The sequence below is a fragment of the Phyllostomus hastatus genome, unplaced genomic scaffold (assembly GCF_019186645.2).
Source record: "Phyllostomus hastatus isolate PE091 unplaced genomic scaffold, TTU_PhHast_1.1 phas_contig_38, whole genome shotgun sequence".
Lineage (NCBI taxonomy): Eukaryota > Metazoa > Chordata > Mammalia > Chiroptera > Phyllostomidae > Phyllostomus > Phyllostomus hastatus.
This window is the reverse complement of record NW_025333869.1, coordinates 520,355-537,599: the sequence shown is the minus strand read 5'-3', so window position 1 is coordinate 537,599 and position 17,245 is coordinate 520,355. Positions and strand designations below refer to the sequence as shown.

At 35.6% G+C, this 17,245-nt stretch overlaps 1 protein-coding gene across 2 annotated transcripts in view; it reads left to right on the top strand.

Annotated features, from left to right (window-relative positions):
* MMP16 (matrix metallopeptidase 16) overlaps window positions 1–17,245 on the top strand; it is a 263,481-nt gene that overhangs the window by 201,528 nt on the left and 44,708 nt on the right. For both annotated transcript variants that reach the window (XM_045842403.1, XM_045842405.1), the window contains exons 5-6: window positions 919–1,080; window positions 3,406–3,617. In XM_045842403.1, the coding sequence (XP_045698359.1) occupies window positions 919–1,080; window positions 3,406–3,617 (374 nt within the window). The remainder of the gene's footprint in view (window positions 1–918; window positions 1,081–3,405; window positions 3,618–17,245) is intronic.

Genomic DNA, 17,245 nt, shown 5'->3' with positions numbered 1-17,245 from the left:
TCCTATAAAAACCCAAGTTCTCATAAAGAATATAGTCAATAACATTATGATAACTGTATATGGTGTCAGGTGGGTTCTTATTGTGGTGATCATTTTGGAAATTATATAAACATTGAATCACTCTGTTGTACACCTGAAACTAATATCATATTGTATGTTAAATGTAATAGATTTTTTTAATTGTAAAAACATAATGTTAGCAGGAAAAATAAATAACAAATAATAACCCAAGTTGTAGTTGCAGCACTATAAATACAAAGACCTGCTGCTCTAGACAAGATTTGTCACCCATACACCTACATTAACTAACCTGAATTAAAGTAAGGATCATAGCTGTCCTCAATTTCTCACTGAGTTACTGTTAGAATTATGTCTAGTGTGATTGTTATAGAAGTGAAATGTTTTACATCACATGCTTTATAATCAGAAGAACATTTTTATTACAGTAGTAGCAATTTCTGACACTGCACTTTTTCTTCAACTTTCATTCCTTGTTTGTCCATTTCACTTTATAAATTTCTATGGCTTCAATGAAATGATCATTGCCTTTCCACCACCAACCCTTTTTTTAAACAACATATTGGATTTTGCAGGTAGGAAATCTAAGGATAAAATCATACCATTGAGCGTGGGCTGGGAACCAAAGTGTCCCAGGTTCGATTCCCAGCCAGGGTACATGCCTGGGTTGCAGGCCATAACCCCCATCAACCGCACATTGATGTTTCTCTCTCCCTCTGTCTATCTCCCTCCCTTCCCTCTCTAAAAATAAATAAATAAAATCTTTAAAAAAATCATACCAAGAGTTGAAGTCAAGATTTCCCCTTATTTTTCTTGGGTAAAATGCTGATGACACCGAATTGTCCATCTTAACTCTCAACTGGATTTTTTTTCAGTCAGTTTTGTCTTTTCATCACACAGGAAACGACTTGTTCCTCGTGGCAGTTCATGAGCTGGGCCACGCTCTGGGCTTGGAGCACTCCAATGACCCCACTGCTATTATGGCCCCTTTCTACCAGTACATGGAGACTGACAACTTTCAGCTGCCCAGTGATGACCTGCAGGGTATCCAGAAGATCTATGGTGAGCTACACTGCTTCTGTTTGGTTAACCACACAGAGAAGTCCAGAGTTCCTGCTGTGACTGCTTCTTTGAAAAAGATACTCTAAGTATATCTGAGATAGAAATACTAAGGAAACAAAAGTCTGGCCTTTCAGCAAAAGTCTTCAGTCAATCAAGTTTTTTTTTTTTTTGCAATAGTCCAAGATACCTGAATATACAGATTGTAGGAATTCTTGAACACTGAAAAAATTTTCTGAATTTAGTTGAAACTTGTAGTTACAATAAAAATCTGATAAACTTAGTGTTTAAATTCAGGTGAAATATGTAATAAATATAACCAGTGAAAACAGGACTTTTATATGATACTGAGACTTTGGTACAAATTTACAGGTTGTCTCTCAGGTTATGATAGTTGATGTGAGATATTTCTTAAACAAATCACTTTTGGGGTTTAGAAAATACATTTGTGTGATAGATATAATGAAATTACCTCAAACGCATGTAATCACTATGAGTGAAAATTAACCAGCATGGGAGTGATAGTTAACAAATGGCAAATAAAACTAACATAATTCAAAGTAAATTTTTAGTACAATTAAATCATTTTTATTTTGGGGGTTCAGTCAGTGAATACAAACTAAGACAAAAGGAGAAAGACTATTATACATGTTGACTATAATCTTACCTCCCTCAATAGAACCATTGACCTTTATTTTATACATAGTTGTTAAATACTTGACATTTGTCATTTACAGATAAAGAATATGCTTTCCTAAATTAATAGTATGAAGCTGTCACTTTCACAATATATGTTACTTATAATATCCAGTATCCAGTAGATGTCATCTACATTTAACATAGTTTAAGTTCAGTAATTTTTGTTCATTTGTTAGTTTTTCAGTTTCAATATGTCAGTGGTAAATATTCTCACACAGTTTAAATAGATTTGAAAAAAATAGGTCCACTCTTGTGTTGCTCTGATTTTGGGGAGACTCAGAAAAGAGACATGTCTGGGTCTCAGGGCTGAGTAGTCATGTTGTGGGAGTATCCAGTGTAACTGACAAGCATCCTTCTTGTGACCTGAGTCAGTGGCCCAGACTGAAGGTCTGCAGAAGAATATTCTTTCCATCTCTAACTATTAAGTCAAGGGTGTCAAACTCATTTTTACCAGGGGCCACATTAGTCTCAAGGTTGTGTTCAAAGGGGTTGAATGTAATTTTAGGACTGTATAAATGTAACAACTTCTTAAATAGGGGCAAGGAGCTCAGCACTGCTGCTGGGTAGAAACAAGGTGCCAGGCAGATAAAGCAAGGTGGTGGGCTGAATTCGGCCCACAGGCCTTGTGTTTGCCACCTGTGTATTAGGTGCAAACAGGTCTGTGGTTCTGTCTTTTTTTTCTGTTTAATCCTCACCCAAGGACATTTTTTGTCATTACTTTTAGAGAGAGAGGAAGGGAAAAGGGAAGGGACAGAGAGAAACATCGATGCAAGAGAAAAGCATCGATTGGTTGCCTTTTGTATGCACCCGGACCGGGGATGATTCACACCCTGACCGGGATCAAACCTGCATCCCAGGTATGTGCCCTGACTAGGAATTGAGCCCACAACCTTTTGGTTATGGGACCATGCTCCAACCAACTGAGCCAAACTGGTCAGGGCCTGTGTTTCTTTTTTAAAATACAAATTTCTTGAAGAATGGTACTTTACATCTGTACCCAGTTACGTGTGTAAACTGTGCCTTGATTTAGACCTCTCTCTTTGGAAATGCTTTTTCACATTAATAGTTTTCTAATGGTGTTTTAATCAATAGGAGTATTAGATTTGGTATTCACATGAAACTCTTCTAACAATTCATCAAAACATTTCATTAGAAGAAAATTATGAAAGTGAGGAAAAAGTTATAAAATATAATTTGAGACATACGGTTAAAGAAAATTTCATTCATTATTGTTTATCTTCTAGAAATATTTGCATAGAATCATGATTCCTCAAAATCTGGGGTTAATTTTGGTGGCATTAACACACATGGTTCCAGTATTCATTTCCCTTTATTTATTATTTGTACACCACCTTCTTCCAAAAGAGATTTGAAAGCAGCTTCTTCAATGAGGACTGTTGTGAAGTTATAAAAACTGTCATTAAAAATTAAAAAAGAAAGTCTAGTTATTTGGACCCAGAATTGAGCATGAAAAGCAGATTTTCTGATAAATCTGGCTATGGTTTGTTGAGTCAGACACTTTGTTTTTTCTTACAATTAAAAACCTCTTAGAGTGAGCCCTCTGCTGATGTGTGGTTGTGCTCTTGCTCCAGCTTTAAGTGAGCCAAGTTCTGTCCATGTTTCCCAAAGGTCCACCAGACAAGATGCCTCCACCAACTAGACCTCTTCCCACAGTGCCCCCACACCGCTCCCTCCCCCCAGCTGACCCGAGGAGAAATGACAAACCCAAGCCACCCCGGCCACCCACAGGCAAACCCTCCTACCCAGGAGCCAAACCCAACATCTGTGATGGCAACTTCAACACACTCGCCGTTCTCCGCCGGGAGATGTTTGTGTTCAAGGTAGGAGCTATTTTTTTTTATTTTAATAACAGATCAGGGCTCTACAGTGTCTCTGTAGAAAACCAGTTCCCATTCATTTTAAGACCACCTTCCCAGACCTTTCCCAGCCAGAAGGTTCAAAAAAGCATCTTAAAAAAACACATACAAGGGTTGAAATGTCTAGCAGAACACAGTGTACCATTCTATTTGCAAAATGCATTTGTGTCAGTAGCTAAAGTGAATGCCTGGAAATTAAGGATTAGGAAATGTTCCATGACAGATAAACAAGCCTGATTCACAACACGAATAGGAGCTAACAGGGACAAAGCTGCTTGGGAGGGTACCCTATCATAGTTCACATGTTGACAAGATCCCTCTCATTTCATGACAATTGCAGCATTGTTCCTAGGAGTGCTGATCATCTTGTTTGGGGTTTATAGGTAGCCTTTAAGTTAAATGTTCTCTATGAGATCATCATTTAGATTTTTCATACACATATTGCTGTGTTCTGGAGTCAGGCATCTGTATCTACTTAATTCTTACTTTTTTTTTAAAGATTACAAGCTTAAACTGATTTTACATTTTGCTAAATGTGCTCTTTAATGCCATTAAAGACAGTAACACTAATAATGTATTAAAGTAAGTTACAATATTGAAAAATTAATATGGAATAATATCGAAAAGCAATTTCTCCCCTAATATCTATAAACTGATCTTAAAGATTAAGAAAAATATGTTTTATGTTGGCACTAGAGTATTAAAATAGCCTCATTTTTACTAACAGTATCCATTTAAAAGTAAAATAATGTGCCCTCTTTTTTGGTACACACAAATCAATAAATAATGAAATATTGTCTTAGTTATACAGAATTTCCTATGTTCCAGAGGCTACACTTTAAAAATATAGATTTCATATAATTTTTATAGACAAAGTACTCTACTTCCTTTATTGGGTAATAACATTTGGATTTGATAGAATATATATATATGAGTGTTGTGCTTTCTAGGAAAAAATAGATGCTCTTGCTAGAAAACCCATGAATATATCTTTAAATTCTATAAATGCCCTGCAATGATTAATTAAATATTTCTTTTTTTTTTGTTTAAGCAGAGTAATAAATTATGATGCAAGGAGTAAAATTTAAAAAAACTTATATTTTTGGTTTATTCTACAAGTCACCACATGCCAGTGAAGAAATTTGTTTCCAGTATTTTGGCTGAATTTTACTTCCAGCTTTATCCCTTGATATCATAATGATATTACCAAACTGTCCACCTTATCTGAGAATATGATGTGAAATTGAGTCTTAGTTCATTGAGTCTTTTCAATGTCCCTGTCTGTCCAATTAGATTCCTAATCTCAGAGGATACCCATATCTTCATATTTAATGATCATTTTCTTCAACTTTCTGCTCTGCACATTGTGGAAGCTTAGTGAGTGCTCTTGACTGACAAGATGAGGTTCTATGGTCACTGGTTCTTCGAATCAGAAATGAATGGAAAGTACCTAACTCATCACTCAAGTGGAATACAGTAGCTACTATTTTCAATATCAAGACAGGTGTATAATAATGATTAGTTTTTTTAACATTTCTCTAAACTCTCCTGTTATGTCAGACATCTTCCTCAAAACCATCTATAGGAAAGAGTTCTTAAACTTTTTAAATTTATTTATTTTTCTACTGGTCCATTTTTCTAAGAATAATTTCTGTGGAAACTGTACCTTCTGGTAGGTATTTCATTCTTTTAATCTTAGCTTGCCCAGTCAATTTGCATTATATGATTTCATAATCATATATATTCATCTCTCCTTTCACATAAGGAGTAAGTGCAAGAAGTTTACTAGGCACCAACTATCTGTGGCTACAACATTGTCCCCTGTCTTTATAATGCCCATGCTCGAAGAAGAAAGACAAACATGAGCCTAAGATTTTGCAAGGTCAGGAATAAAGGATGCCATATAACTTGAAAATAAACTACTGAATTCTGATTGAACAGATCAGGAAAACTTGACTGAGAAAAGAATTATGCTGAATTTCAGTAAAGCAATTTCCTAGGCACATTAAAGAAAATGGTTTTTGGTGTACGAAGAAGTTAGTATATTGAGGGAGAGAAGATAGACATGTTAACTGTAGTACAAAGTGATAAATGGTATAAATCAGAAACATGTAATGTTGGATCAAAGTGAAGAGAGTAATTGTGTGACACCTGCTCTTAGTTCACAGGGGGCATGGACTCTGGGTAACTAATATGTGCCTGGGTATACATTGGGCACTTTACATTCATAATCTCTAAGCCTCATAATAAAACTGCAAGATGAATAGTGGTGGCTGTTTTACAAATGAGAAAACTGAGAATCAAAAAAGTTAAGTAGTCAATCCACATGACAAGTTTTATAAGTAGTCAGTAGTTGAACATAGGTCTACTTGATTTTAAAGTGTGTGTTTTTGACACTAAAGTTTACTACCTGAAAGATTTAGAGGTTTCCAAAAAAGTGAACTCCAAACTCTATTTGTAAATAGTAAATATTCAAGCCCTGGCTAGGTGACTCAATTGATTGAAGTGTTGTCCTGTACACCAAAAAGTTACAGGTTTAATCCTCAGCTGAGGTATATAGGGGAGGCAATTGTTTCTCTCTCACATCAATGTTTCTCTCTATCTCTCTCTCACTCTCTCTTCCAAATCAATGAAAACATATCCTCTGGTGAAGATTACAAAAATTAAATATCATATATTTGGAAAATATGTTTTGAGCCCCTGCTGTGCAGTACTATTTTAAGCACTGGAAATGTAACAGCCAACAGCCCAACAGGCTAGATCCGGCTCCCTGGGGCTGACATTCTGGTTTTCAATGTGACTGGGTGGCTGATCACATCACATGGAAGGTCCCCCGTGTCCATGTGCAGGAAAGCCTTCCCATGACTGAGCCCCCAGTTTTGTTTTCCTTTGTCCATAACTTCTGATCTGTCTGTTACCTGGGTACCTACATAGTCTAGATGACTTTCATTCACCTGTAATTAATGTCATTCTCCAAACTTTGCCTTTCTGTCCATCTTCTGTGCTCACCTGCCTTTTTACTTTGCCTTCAACAGACATAGCCTTACTTTTCATCATTTGCTCCTTTTTTATGGTCTTTTCTATTATATTTTAGGATCACCCACTATTTGATGTGATTCTTAGTAACGTAGCTTTATTCTCTACTTTTCTTCACTGTAAATTAATGACAAAAATGAGAAACCTCATTATCTCCTCAACACTCACCTAACATTCATTTCACTTCAGGTTTAGTGTCATTCTAGTTTTAAACATTGTCTCTGTTTACAGCTTCCCTCCTCATGTCTTCTGTGTGTGTCAACCTCCTCCCACTATCAACCCAGAATCTTTTCTTAGTGATTTTCATATTTATTCTCTGCATCCAATCAACATGTTCATAATGCTTGTCTTCTCTAACTATGTTTCTCTGTAATGTCTCCATTGACTGGAGTATAAATTTCTTCAGAGCAGAGTTGGTTCACTGTGCTTCACCAGGCTTTAGCTGGTAAACCGGAGCTCAGGGTAATGGTCATTTATATAAACTATAGCCAGTCACCTGTTTATACAGCAGTAACTGACCCTAATGACATTACTGAAAGTATTCCATTCTGCTAGTGAGTTATTCCTTGGCCAAAGATTTCCATGATAATTGCTTACTTAAATTCTGCATATATGATTTTTAGGTTAATAAAAGCTCAATATAAGTGAAACCTAACATCATCAGGTAATATTATTTTCTTATTGAAAAATAACTTTTCTTTATAACAAGAGTTTCACCATAATTCTTATTGGTAGCAGGCCTCTTAGGGAATTTGATTTACATTGAGCTTCTGCAGGACTCATTTAGATCAAGCATAAAGTGTCCTGGATCTGTGCTTCTATATGAGAATAGAAAAAATATATATATATTATACCATAATCATAATGAGTAATGTTCTATTCTTACACATGAGAAAGTTCAGTCTTCCTTCAGCTTCATAACCTCTGGGGAAAGAAAATCACCTAAAAGAAGGAAATGAAAATTCAAACAAAATGCCCAGAAACAGAGAAATAAAATAGTAATAACAAAAGAAGCCTTGTTCTTACTTTAGAGGTGATTTTAAGAGTGGTCCCTGAAGAGTCTGAGCTGTGTGTACCTGTCACACAAAGCTGCTGTTGTGACCTTGCTGACAAGATGGTTCAAGTGAATGGTCTCAGAATTCCTTGCATACAAGATAAAAACATGGAATAGTTAGTTATTGTGGGATATGAAAGAAAGAGAATAGGCCAAGCTTATGCAGAACATATTTCAGTATTCAATATTTTGCTGTATATAAATGAATGCAGCGGTACCATTTTATTATTTAAGCTAGGGATAGGAAGAAAAACTGTCTCCAACACCTGGAGTTCTTTTAATTAAAAAAAAAGGCCCCATTCAGCTCTTGAGCAATTCTTAATATCATGGGAAACCAGAGAGACCAGAGCTTCACCCTGATGCTGGAAAGCTTAGTGTTAGGAGGTGAAACTGTGTGGGAACAGCATCTGAGGAAGCACTTAAAGGTGTTTCCAGTTAATCCAGAAGAGCAAGGCTCCTGCTCTCAATGAGGAAAGTATTTCATTGTTTACATTGCCCACCCCACGAAGATAATCAAAACAGCACAGAAGTCATTTGGTTCTTTTGTTTTCATCAAATTCTTTTTTGTTAATTTGTCACAAAACTATTCCTTCTTAAATACAACCATCTTCACTGATGACAACCCACGTAATTCTACCAAAGAATCACAGTTCCTGTTATTTCCATAGAAACATACTTGCCTAGATAGAGCCTCATTAATATTGGCTGAACTTCCACTAAAGACACAGTATCCCATTAGCCAAGCCTTGTAAGCATAGTCAATGACCCGATCTTTTTGTCAAGATGGTGTTTTTTGTTTATAAAATAAATGATTTTGTATAAGAGATACAAGAGAGTGGGATTGATGGATTCAGAGAGTGAAGAATAGAGATGATTATTGAAAAAGAGTTTAGAGGTAGGAGCTTTCACCCTCAATTATATTTAAATAATATATTTTGTGGCCAAAGTCTTCACAATTGATCAAAATGAACTTAAAAAAAAAATTGAACTTTGGACTCTTCTATCCAGTTTGATAATATCTCTTCGTATTTCATGCCAATTTATTTCTCATTCTTCGCTAATTATCTCCCCGTGAGCTTTACTCATTTCTTTCATTTCACATCATTATAATTTTTCTTCCTTTGTTGCATATTCTTTGCTTTCAACTCTACTGTCCACTAAAGTATTCAATAATAGAAACAATCCTAGGGTCAAAGTGCTGACTTCCCAACAATCCCTGTGGTTGTCATAGTGAGAAACCATGAATACTAGAATCACCAGGGTGGACATCTGTGGTCAACTTTGTAAGTTCATATATATAGCCCAGGAGAAATAAGTGTGGAAATGTGTGAGGGTTCCCACTTGACTTCTCCACCCAGGTGCCAATCCTGATCTTCCTTCACAAACCTACTCCTGTTTCCGTATTTCTATACAAAAAAGGCGGGGGGGGGGGGCAACTCCATTTTTCTGCTTGCTTAGTAAATAAATCCTTCAAAGTACAGCCACATCAGTTGTCTGTACCTTCAAAATATGCTCAGAATCTAGCCACTTCTGCCCTCTCCCATTTCAACAATTTTATTAAAAGTTCCCAGCATCCCACCTCATATTGTAATATCCTCTGAAGTGGTTTCCTGCTTCCTCCCTGCCCCTTACACCAGCCTGAATACCTGTTACATGATTTTATAAAAAACACCTCACAAATACCTACAAAACCCCTTTGATGTCTGGCTCGGAGTAAAAGACGTGGTTCTTATCAGACAGTCCCACTCCTGGGTCTATATCTAGAGGAAATAAAATCACTGTTTGGAAGAGATATCTGCACCTCACATATGCTTCACATTATTCACAATAGCCAAGACCTGGAAACAACACAGTGTTTGTTGTCAGATGAATGGATAAAGAGGATGTAGTACATGTATACAATGGAATATTCTTCAGCCTTACAAAAAGGGGAAATCTTGCCACTTGTGATGAAATGGATGAACCTGGAAAACATTATACTGAGAGAAATAAGTTGATACAGAAAGAATAATATTACATGATGTCACTTAGACATGGAATCTGAAAAAAGTCAAACTTTTAGTAACAGAGAGTAAAATGGTGGTAACCAGGGGCTGGGGGAGAAGAAATAGAAGATTTAGTCAAAGTGTAAAACTTCTGGTTGTAAAATGTGTAATTCCTAGAGACTTAATATACAGCATGGTGACTATAGTTACTAACAATATAATATTTTAAAAAATAATGTATTATTGACTTGAAATTTGCTGAGAGATCTATGTTCTCACCACAAAAATAAAAGGTAACTGTGAGGTGATAAATATGTTTCTTAGTTTGATTGTGGTGATTACCTAACAATGTATACTTACATTCTATCAAGTTGTACACTTTAAACATACACAATTTTTACTGGTTCTGTAAAATCCTCAATAAAGTTGAGGGAAAGGCTAGGGTTCTTTCAGTTGCCCACAGGCTACAAGACCAGCCCATTTCCCCCTGCCTCTCTGATGTCACCTCCTCTCTCATTCTGTACACATTCACTTATTCAATTTCAGCCAAGGTTGTCTCCCTATGGGTCCTGGAACTTACTAGGCACTCCTCATTTTGCAGGTCCTCTGTGTCAAATATCAGATAATCATGCAGTTTCCAGATTTCTGCCCTGTTCCTGAAGGAATGGAAAGCCACATCCATTATCTGTTCCTATGCATATTGTCCACTGTCCCATAGGTCTCCATGGGGTTAGATATGTGAAAGGCGACAGCAATATTTACAGAAATTCAGAAAAACTCACTGGTTTGTACATACTTTGTGTCATTTAGTGATCCTAAAGGACACTTCATCTTCTACAGTTGGAAGGACCCTCTCCCAGCTCACAGCCTAACAATGTCCCTCATTCCTGCTGTGTGGTTTTGTATTGTCCATATCAGGGTGGGATCATGCTTCAGCACCTATGTTTATTGCTGGGCTACACAGTGCCCTAAACAGAGCAGAAAATGAATACTGTTATGTATCTCTGAGTTCACGTTCCTCATCTGTATAATGGCTAATGAATTACATAATCAGTTTATAGAAGCTCAGGGAGAGGTAACTACTATGCAAGAAGACAGACTGGCCTTTTGAATCACTTGTTATCTTTCTTTACACAAATTCCCTTGCTATTTGAAGTTATTTCTAAAAGTAACTTTTAGCTGAATAAAGCACAGAAAATGGATCTATTTCTTAGGGTTTAAGGGAAAGGAAAGGAATAGCTTACTATTGTTCATACCACTTTACTCAGTGAAATGAAAAATATTCTGTTGGCAGAGAATACAAAAAGTGTTTCTAAACAAAACGTACTTAGAAATTACACAACTCATACTCCATGTCACACATAACTCTGTACTGCCAGGAGATATTACTTGATCATGTTAGTAGTATATTTAATTTGAGTAGATTCTCATCAGACCAAAGGAATCATCTCTAAGACACTGTCAACAAAGAGCTCATTAAAAATTCCTTGTGCAATAGAATGAAATCATAATTCTTCAAATACTTCAGGTAAACATTTAAAGAAGCAACTAGAATTATGCATAATTATTAATTTTATGTCATTATTAATTGATTTTTCAAAATATTTGTTTTCAACTGTGGTTTGAGATTTACCCCTTGAAACCTTCAGATTCTTTTACTACATTTCCTGACTGCTTATGGCTTGGAGCCAGTTGGTCGATGTTCAGGAACATGGACTCAGTCACCTGGGTGCCAACTCCTTCACTAATCACTTTATTTTGGGGTGACTTCAAACAGTTTAAGGACATACAATATTGGAATACTACTTTTGGATTCAGTAAAACTAAATATATTAATAATAAATAATATTTAATGTATACTGACAGTGTATAGTTTAGAGACTAACATGTTTTATCATGTACATCTATCTTATTTGATATAAATTTATAATGTTACAGGTCAATTCTATACAGTCACACAAAAAGATTCATGAAAGTATATTTGTAACTGAACGCAGGTGGCTGTCTGCCACTATGAAAGCTAATACTCCAGAGGCAGGTGCTAATGTAAAGACAAAAACCATATGATCTCACCTTTAACAGGAAACTAATCAACAAAACAAACAAACAAGCAAAATATAACCAAAGACACTGAAATAGAGAACAGGTTGACAGGGACCAGAGGGGGGAGGGGAGGGAATTTCAGGGGGAAAGGGGAAGGGTTTGCCAGAACAAGTATAAAGGACACATGAACAAAAACAAGGGGGAGGTGGAAATGGGAGGTTGGTGGTGAGGGTTGGCGAGGTGGGCTGGGATGGGGGTAAAAGGCAGAAAGCTGTACTTGAACAACAATTAAATTTTTAAAAAGGAAAGTGGTTTATTCGAAGATGCTGGTCATCTATGAGATGAGGGACTCATCACAAAGCCCATCACCATATGTCATTGGGAGTGAAAGTTTTTTATAAGGAGGGAAATGGGAACAGAACAAAGAGATCAAGGGAGAGGGTTGAAAAATTCTATACATGCAGACTAGCACAGTCCATTCCAGTAAGGCAAGTGATGGTCTGGTGTGCGTCATCCTGGTTTAATCATCTGGATTCAAATCATCCTGGCTCCACATCATCCTGGCTCCATGGATGAAAGTCAGCAAATCTCCCAGAGCTTGGATGCCTGAAGGTCAGAGTCTGTATCTTTTGAAGTTAGTTCCTGGGATTCTTATACAAACATTCTGTTCATCTACAATACACATATTTGTCAGAATCAGCACTTACAGAAACAATGTCAAAAGAACAATGGGGTGGGTGACAATTGCCCACCATTACAATTTTCCACCATTACAATTTTCATTGTTTCATATTCATAATGAGCTAATGTGAAAAACCCTTTACTCCGTAACAATATTAATCTTCCTTTTTTTAGAATTATTAATAATCTAAAACTTTTCCATGTGGACATATAATCTCTATTTTTCCATGCTTGTCATACTCTGTATCTTAATTTTGAGATTTTTACATAGAAAGGGCTCCTAGTTACACAAACACCAATGTTTTAATGCAAGATTAATAAGCAGGGCTTAGTTCAAATTAATACTACACATAAAATAGTTTATTTATTTAATGAGTTTTAAAACTAAAACATTTTTAACTTTTTCCTTCATATTTGGCATTTGTGACAATGCTACTTGAACATTTTCTGTTTCTATAGCACAAATGAAATTTATCCTTTCCATTTCTTTTGTTAAACTTTCAATCAACAAAGTTGTGATTATCATTTTCCTTAGTGGGTTGTGTGAAGTAATTAAACATTTAGACAGCTCCTCAAATTCCTTAGAAGCCCCTATTTATTTGTTGTAATATGGTTTTAAATGTATAAATACTTAAAACCAAGTACAACTATGATTTGAAATTTTTGGGATAATGTACCTAAAAGGTGAAAATTAACAGAAAAAATTAAAACTGTGAACAGTATTAAGGAAAGATGTTTTGAGCATCGGAAAAAATTAAAATATAGCTTTTTAAATAAGCATTTAGACTATATAATTGAACAAAAATTTCTTACAAAAAATAACTTATAGATTTAACTTAATTGGTTCATCGGATGCATTCAATAAATAATTTTTCCACAAACACTGTTTTTATGCCTAAGTCTGTCTTCTCTGATTTTAACTTCCAGTAAAAGGTTCTTGACTGTTTCGTTTATTCTTCTATATGTGTTTCTCATGCTACTTTAAAGTTTCAGAGCATTATTTGTATTATGTTTATTTGAATAATTATTTTAAGAAACTATAGACAATATCATAGCAAGTGAGCAAATTTGGAAAAATATTGAAGATATAAACTACAGCATTAGTATGTCTTACAATAAACAGAAAAATATGCATAATTCCCAAAATAGTAATCCATGCATTGTTGTTCAATATGAAAATAATGACGTGACTTTAAAGTGAATGATGGTGTTCATTTCAGCTTTCTTGTCAGTAGGTAAAAAAAATTGCAAGCAACCCAGATTGTCCAGTAATATGATAGTGGTATAGGAAATAACACTGATGGCATAAATTTAAGTGGAATGTAATGCAATCACTTGAAAGTTTAATTTTGGAGAATGCATGAAATGATACATGAATATAATGTATACACAAATAAAAAGGTAAAATATAAAAATGAATTACAATGAAATGAATTTCAATGTAATCATGAATTACATCGTTCAAAATATATGTGTTGACAAGGCATACAAATTGTAGAAAAATAATGTTAGGCAAATTGGAAAGTAATGGAATCGTGAGTGGATTCTTAAAATGTGTACTGTTGTGATAATGTATAGACATTTAATCGCTGAAAATATGGTGGAACTAGAAAAGATAACTGAAGGTTGTTATGTAATTGATGGTAAAGCCACATCATTTTCAAAAACTATAGGTAGGCAAAAGCTATTAAAGTTTTCATTGGAATTTTCCCTTAGACTATGACTAAGAATGGTCTTGTTCAACTGACAGTAACAAGTTTCAATAATATAATTTAACTTAAATTATTAAATATAAGTTAAATGTGACTAGCAAGGGTGTCCAAGGAGATGATGCTGTACAAACTTAATGAAATCATTGTGGACCTTGAGGCAAGAAACAGAGTGATGAGACTAGCGAGACACAGGCAGGACCTCCTCATTGAGGATCCTGTGAGCCATGTTGAAAACCTGAGGCTTTGTTCCACAGGCCAACTTAGCTGCTGACAGAATGAGCAGGCAGTAACCAGGTGGAAACATGGTGCATGGGACAGAGCTCAGGAGAAACATTGAGCAGATACTGGCCCCTGAGACGTATGAGCCAAGCAGAGCCTGTTCCTAAAAGATGGGTTTGATATGATTTACAGCACAGAGACTTAAGGATCAAGACAGACAGCAGTTCTAAGAACTGCAGCTCCAGGACTGGGTGCTAGACACTGAAGCAGAGGTAAACATCAGGGTGCTAATGTTGTGCAGGGAACCAGCAAGAACCATACAACCAGAGGATGTCCCACATGGCTTACATAAGAAATACTGATGTAAATAGAAGTTACAGTGTTTCCCGTCCTCCCTACAGAGTTTTCACTGAAACTTTATTCAGAAGAAAAGTGTGTCATAGTTTTAATCTTCCTTGTGGAAGAATAGGAAGACTTATAGGAAATCACATGGTGGTGCTGAGCCATATCTCACCTGGAGCACTATGTACATTCCCAGGGTTGTACTACAAACTTGTGGAGCACAGGTCATGGTCACACGGGGCAAAGGCCATTTATGTTCTGGAGTTGATGCTCACACCAGCTGATGTCAGAGCTGGCCACTGGCCAGCTCACACCACTGGCCTTACACACCAACTGCCCCAGTCATAATCCCTTGGAAGAGTGAGAGGATTTTTTTTTGAATCCTGAAACTTTTCATGTAATATTGTAAACTGGTTAAAATACCTTTATTGTGTATCACCAACTTCATTTTCTTACTTATCCTATAAATAAAAGATCAAAAAGAAGATCAAAAATAAATTATATGATTAAGATTCTGAATACATATCTAGAGATTGGATATTGTGGACCATTCCATAAGTTAGATTTTGTGAAAATACTTCATAATGGGCATATCCCTTATTTCAGCATTTCTAAGGCAAAAATGAATATTAAAAAACAGGGAAATTTATTTTGCCACAATTATGGTGATTAAGGTACAGAATTCATTACAGAGAATCCACATTTATTATTTATAGAATGAGATAAATGTAATGGTTATATAATTCTGAAAACATCTAAAAATTTTCACAGTTTAACTGAAATTTTATTTACATATTTATAAACTTTTTCACTTATTTTGGTTTTCCTTATTAGTATAATTTTCATAATATTATACTTGGGTTTACTTTCCTGTGTTTATGAGAGATGCTTTGCGTTGGCAGAGAACACTAAAATTTTCTACTTTGCTTTCCTTTTCTTCAAAGCAATGAGTGTTATACATTTACACTGTGTTTGGTTTCAGGTTTTTTCAAATCTGTTTATTACTTACTTGACAGTTGAAATAAAAACTTGCTGTTTTATGAAGAATTGGCCTAGCTCCAAGGGCGGTCCCTTGTATTGGCTTTGTGGAGGTATCCAGGTAACATCTGAGAATGGTGTATTTTTATATGACAGGATTGGTTGCCTTAGGAAAACCAATCTGGTGATTTAGTTAGGGGTGGGGGTTCTGGGTTATGCATTGTCAGTTGACCTACATACTGAATTCTGCCATGTGGGCAATCAGTCAATCAAACATCAACACAAAATGAAGCTGTGATAAAATCACATAACATGGGGGCTCAGGTGTGATTCCTGGTTGGCAGTACCCATGGGGATTGTCATACATTGATACCAGGATGGTATTCTACCTTTAGGGCATGGAGCCTCTCAGATGCTACTTTATGGATTCCTTTGGCTGATTTGGGATCTGTAAGAAACACTACCCTTAGTATAATAGTTTTTATTGTGTTTTTTGGTCTTTCAACTCTTAGATTGATTTGTGGAACCCCCAAAATGTACTTGGTATACAAGTAACATTGTTAGGGTCTTCCCTCTAACTCTGCAGTTGGACCTCCTTGCAGTTGGTGAGGGAAGTCTTGGGCAGTCTTAACAATGTGGAGGAATGTGTCTTTAACTTCATGGTTTGAATAATTGTAGGAATTTGACATATCCAAATTCCCAAATTTTTTTTAAGTTCTATGAGGGCTCCACATTCTTTAGTTTAAATTAGTGTCTTAAAAATTAAATAGAATATTTGAACACCATGAATTATACATAGAAACAATCCTTGGCTACTTATTTACTGAGGGTCAATATCAATCATATTCTGATTCAACTTAAAAATATGTTTTTTTCCTTTCAAGTACTAAAAATTTAAATTAAACTTGTACAACATTTTTCCCAACTCAGTATATCAAAACTCATATCAGGAAGTTAAAAGAGCAGATGTTTCAACAGCGGTCAGCAAAAGGGCAAGTAACCTCAAATACTGAAAGCCGTGCTATGTGAAGGGGACTGCTCTGTGTCCATATATAGCTAAAATCTGAACCAACGTGGGGAAATCAGATATCACCTCAGGAACTGAAAGTGTCACTAAAGAGGCCATGCATTCAAATTTCAGACACTGAGGTTAGACTGTTCTACTGAGCATAATAAATAAAATCACTTTCACTGTTTTTAAGTTAGAATTTATAATCGTAGGATGTTTTCTATGTTTCAAATCATACATGAGTCTGGCTGTGAAATTTAAAAATTAAAACATACACTCACATACTCTATATTTAGGTGGCAGTAGCTAGAAGAGCATGTGACTTTCACCTGAGGGCATATATTTTATGAATTCAATGAGCTACCACTGCCTGCTGGGAAAGCCTCTGTCTTCCTGACAAGGCTGTCCTGAGGAAAACTTCAGCACTGCTGTAAATTATATACTTACAAAACACCAGGAATTTCAATTCCTTGTGGTTTGAACTATTTCTATTTATATTGTTTATTTTGGAAACACCAAAAGACAAAAAAAAT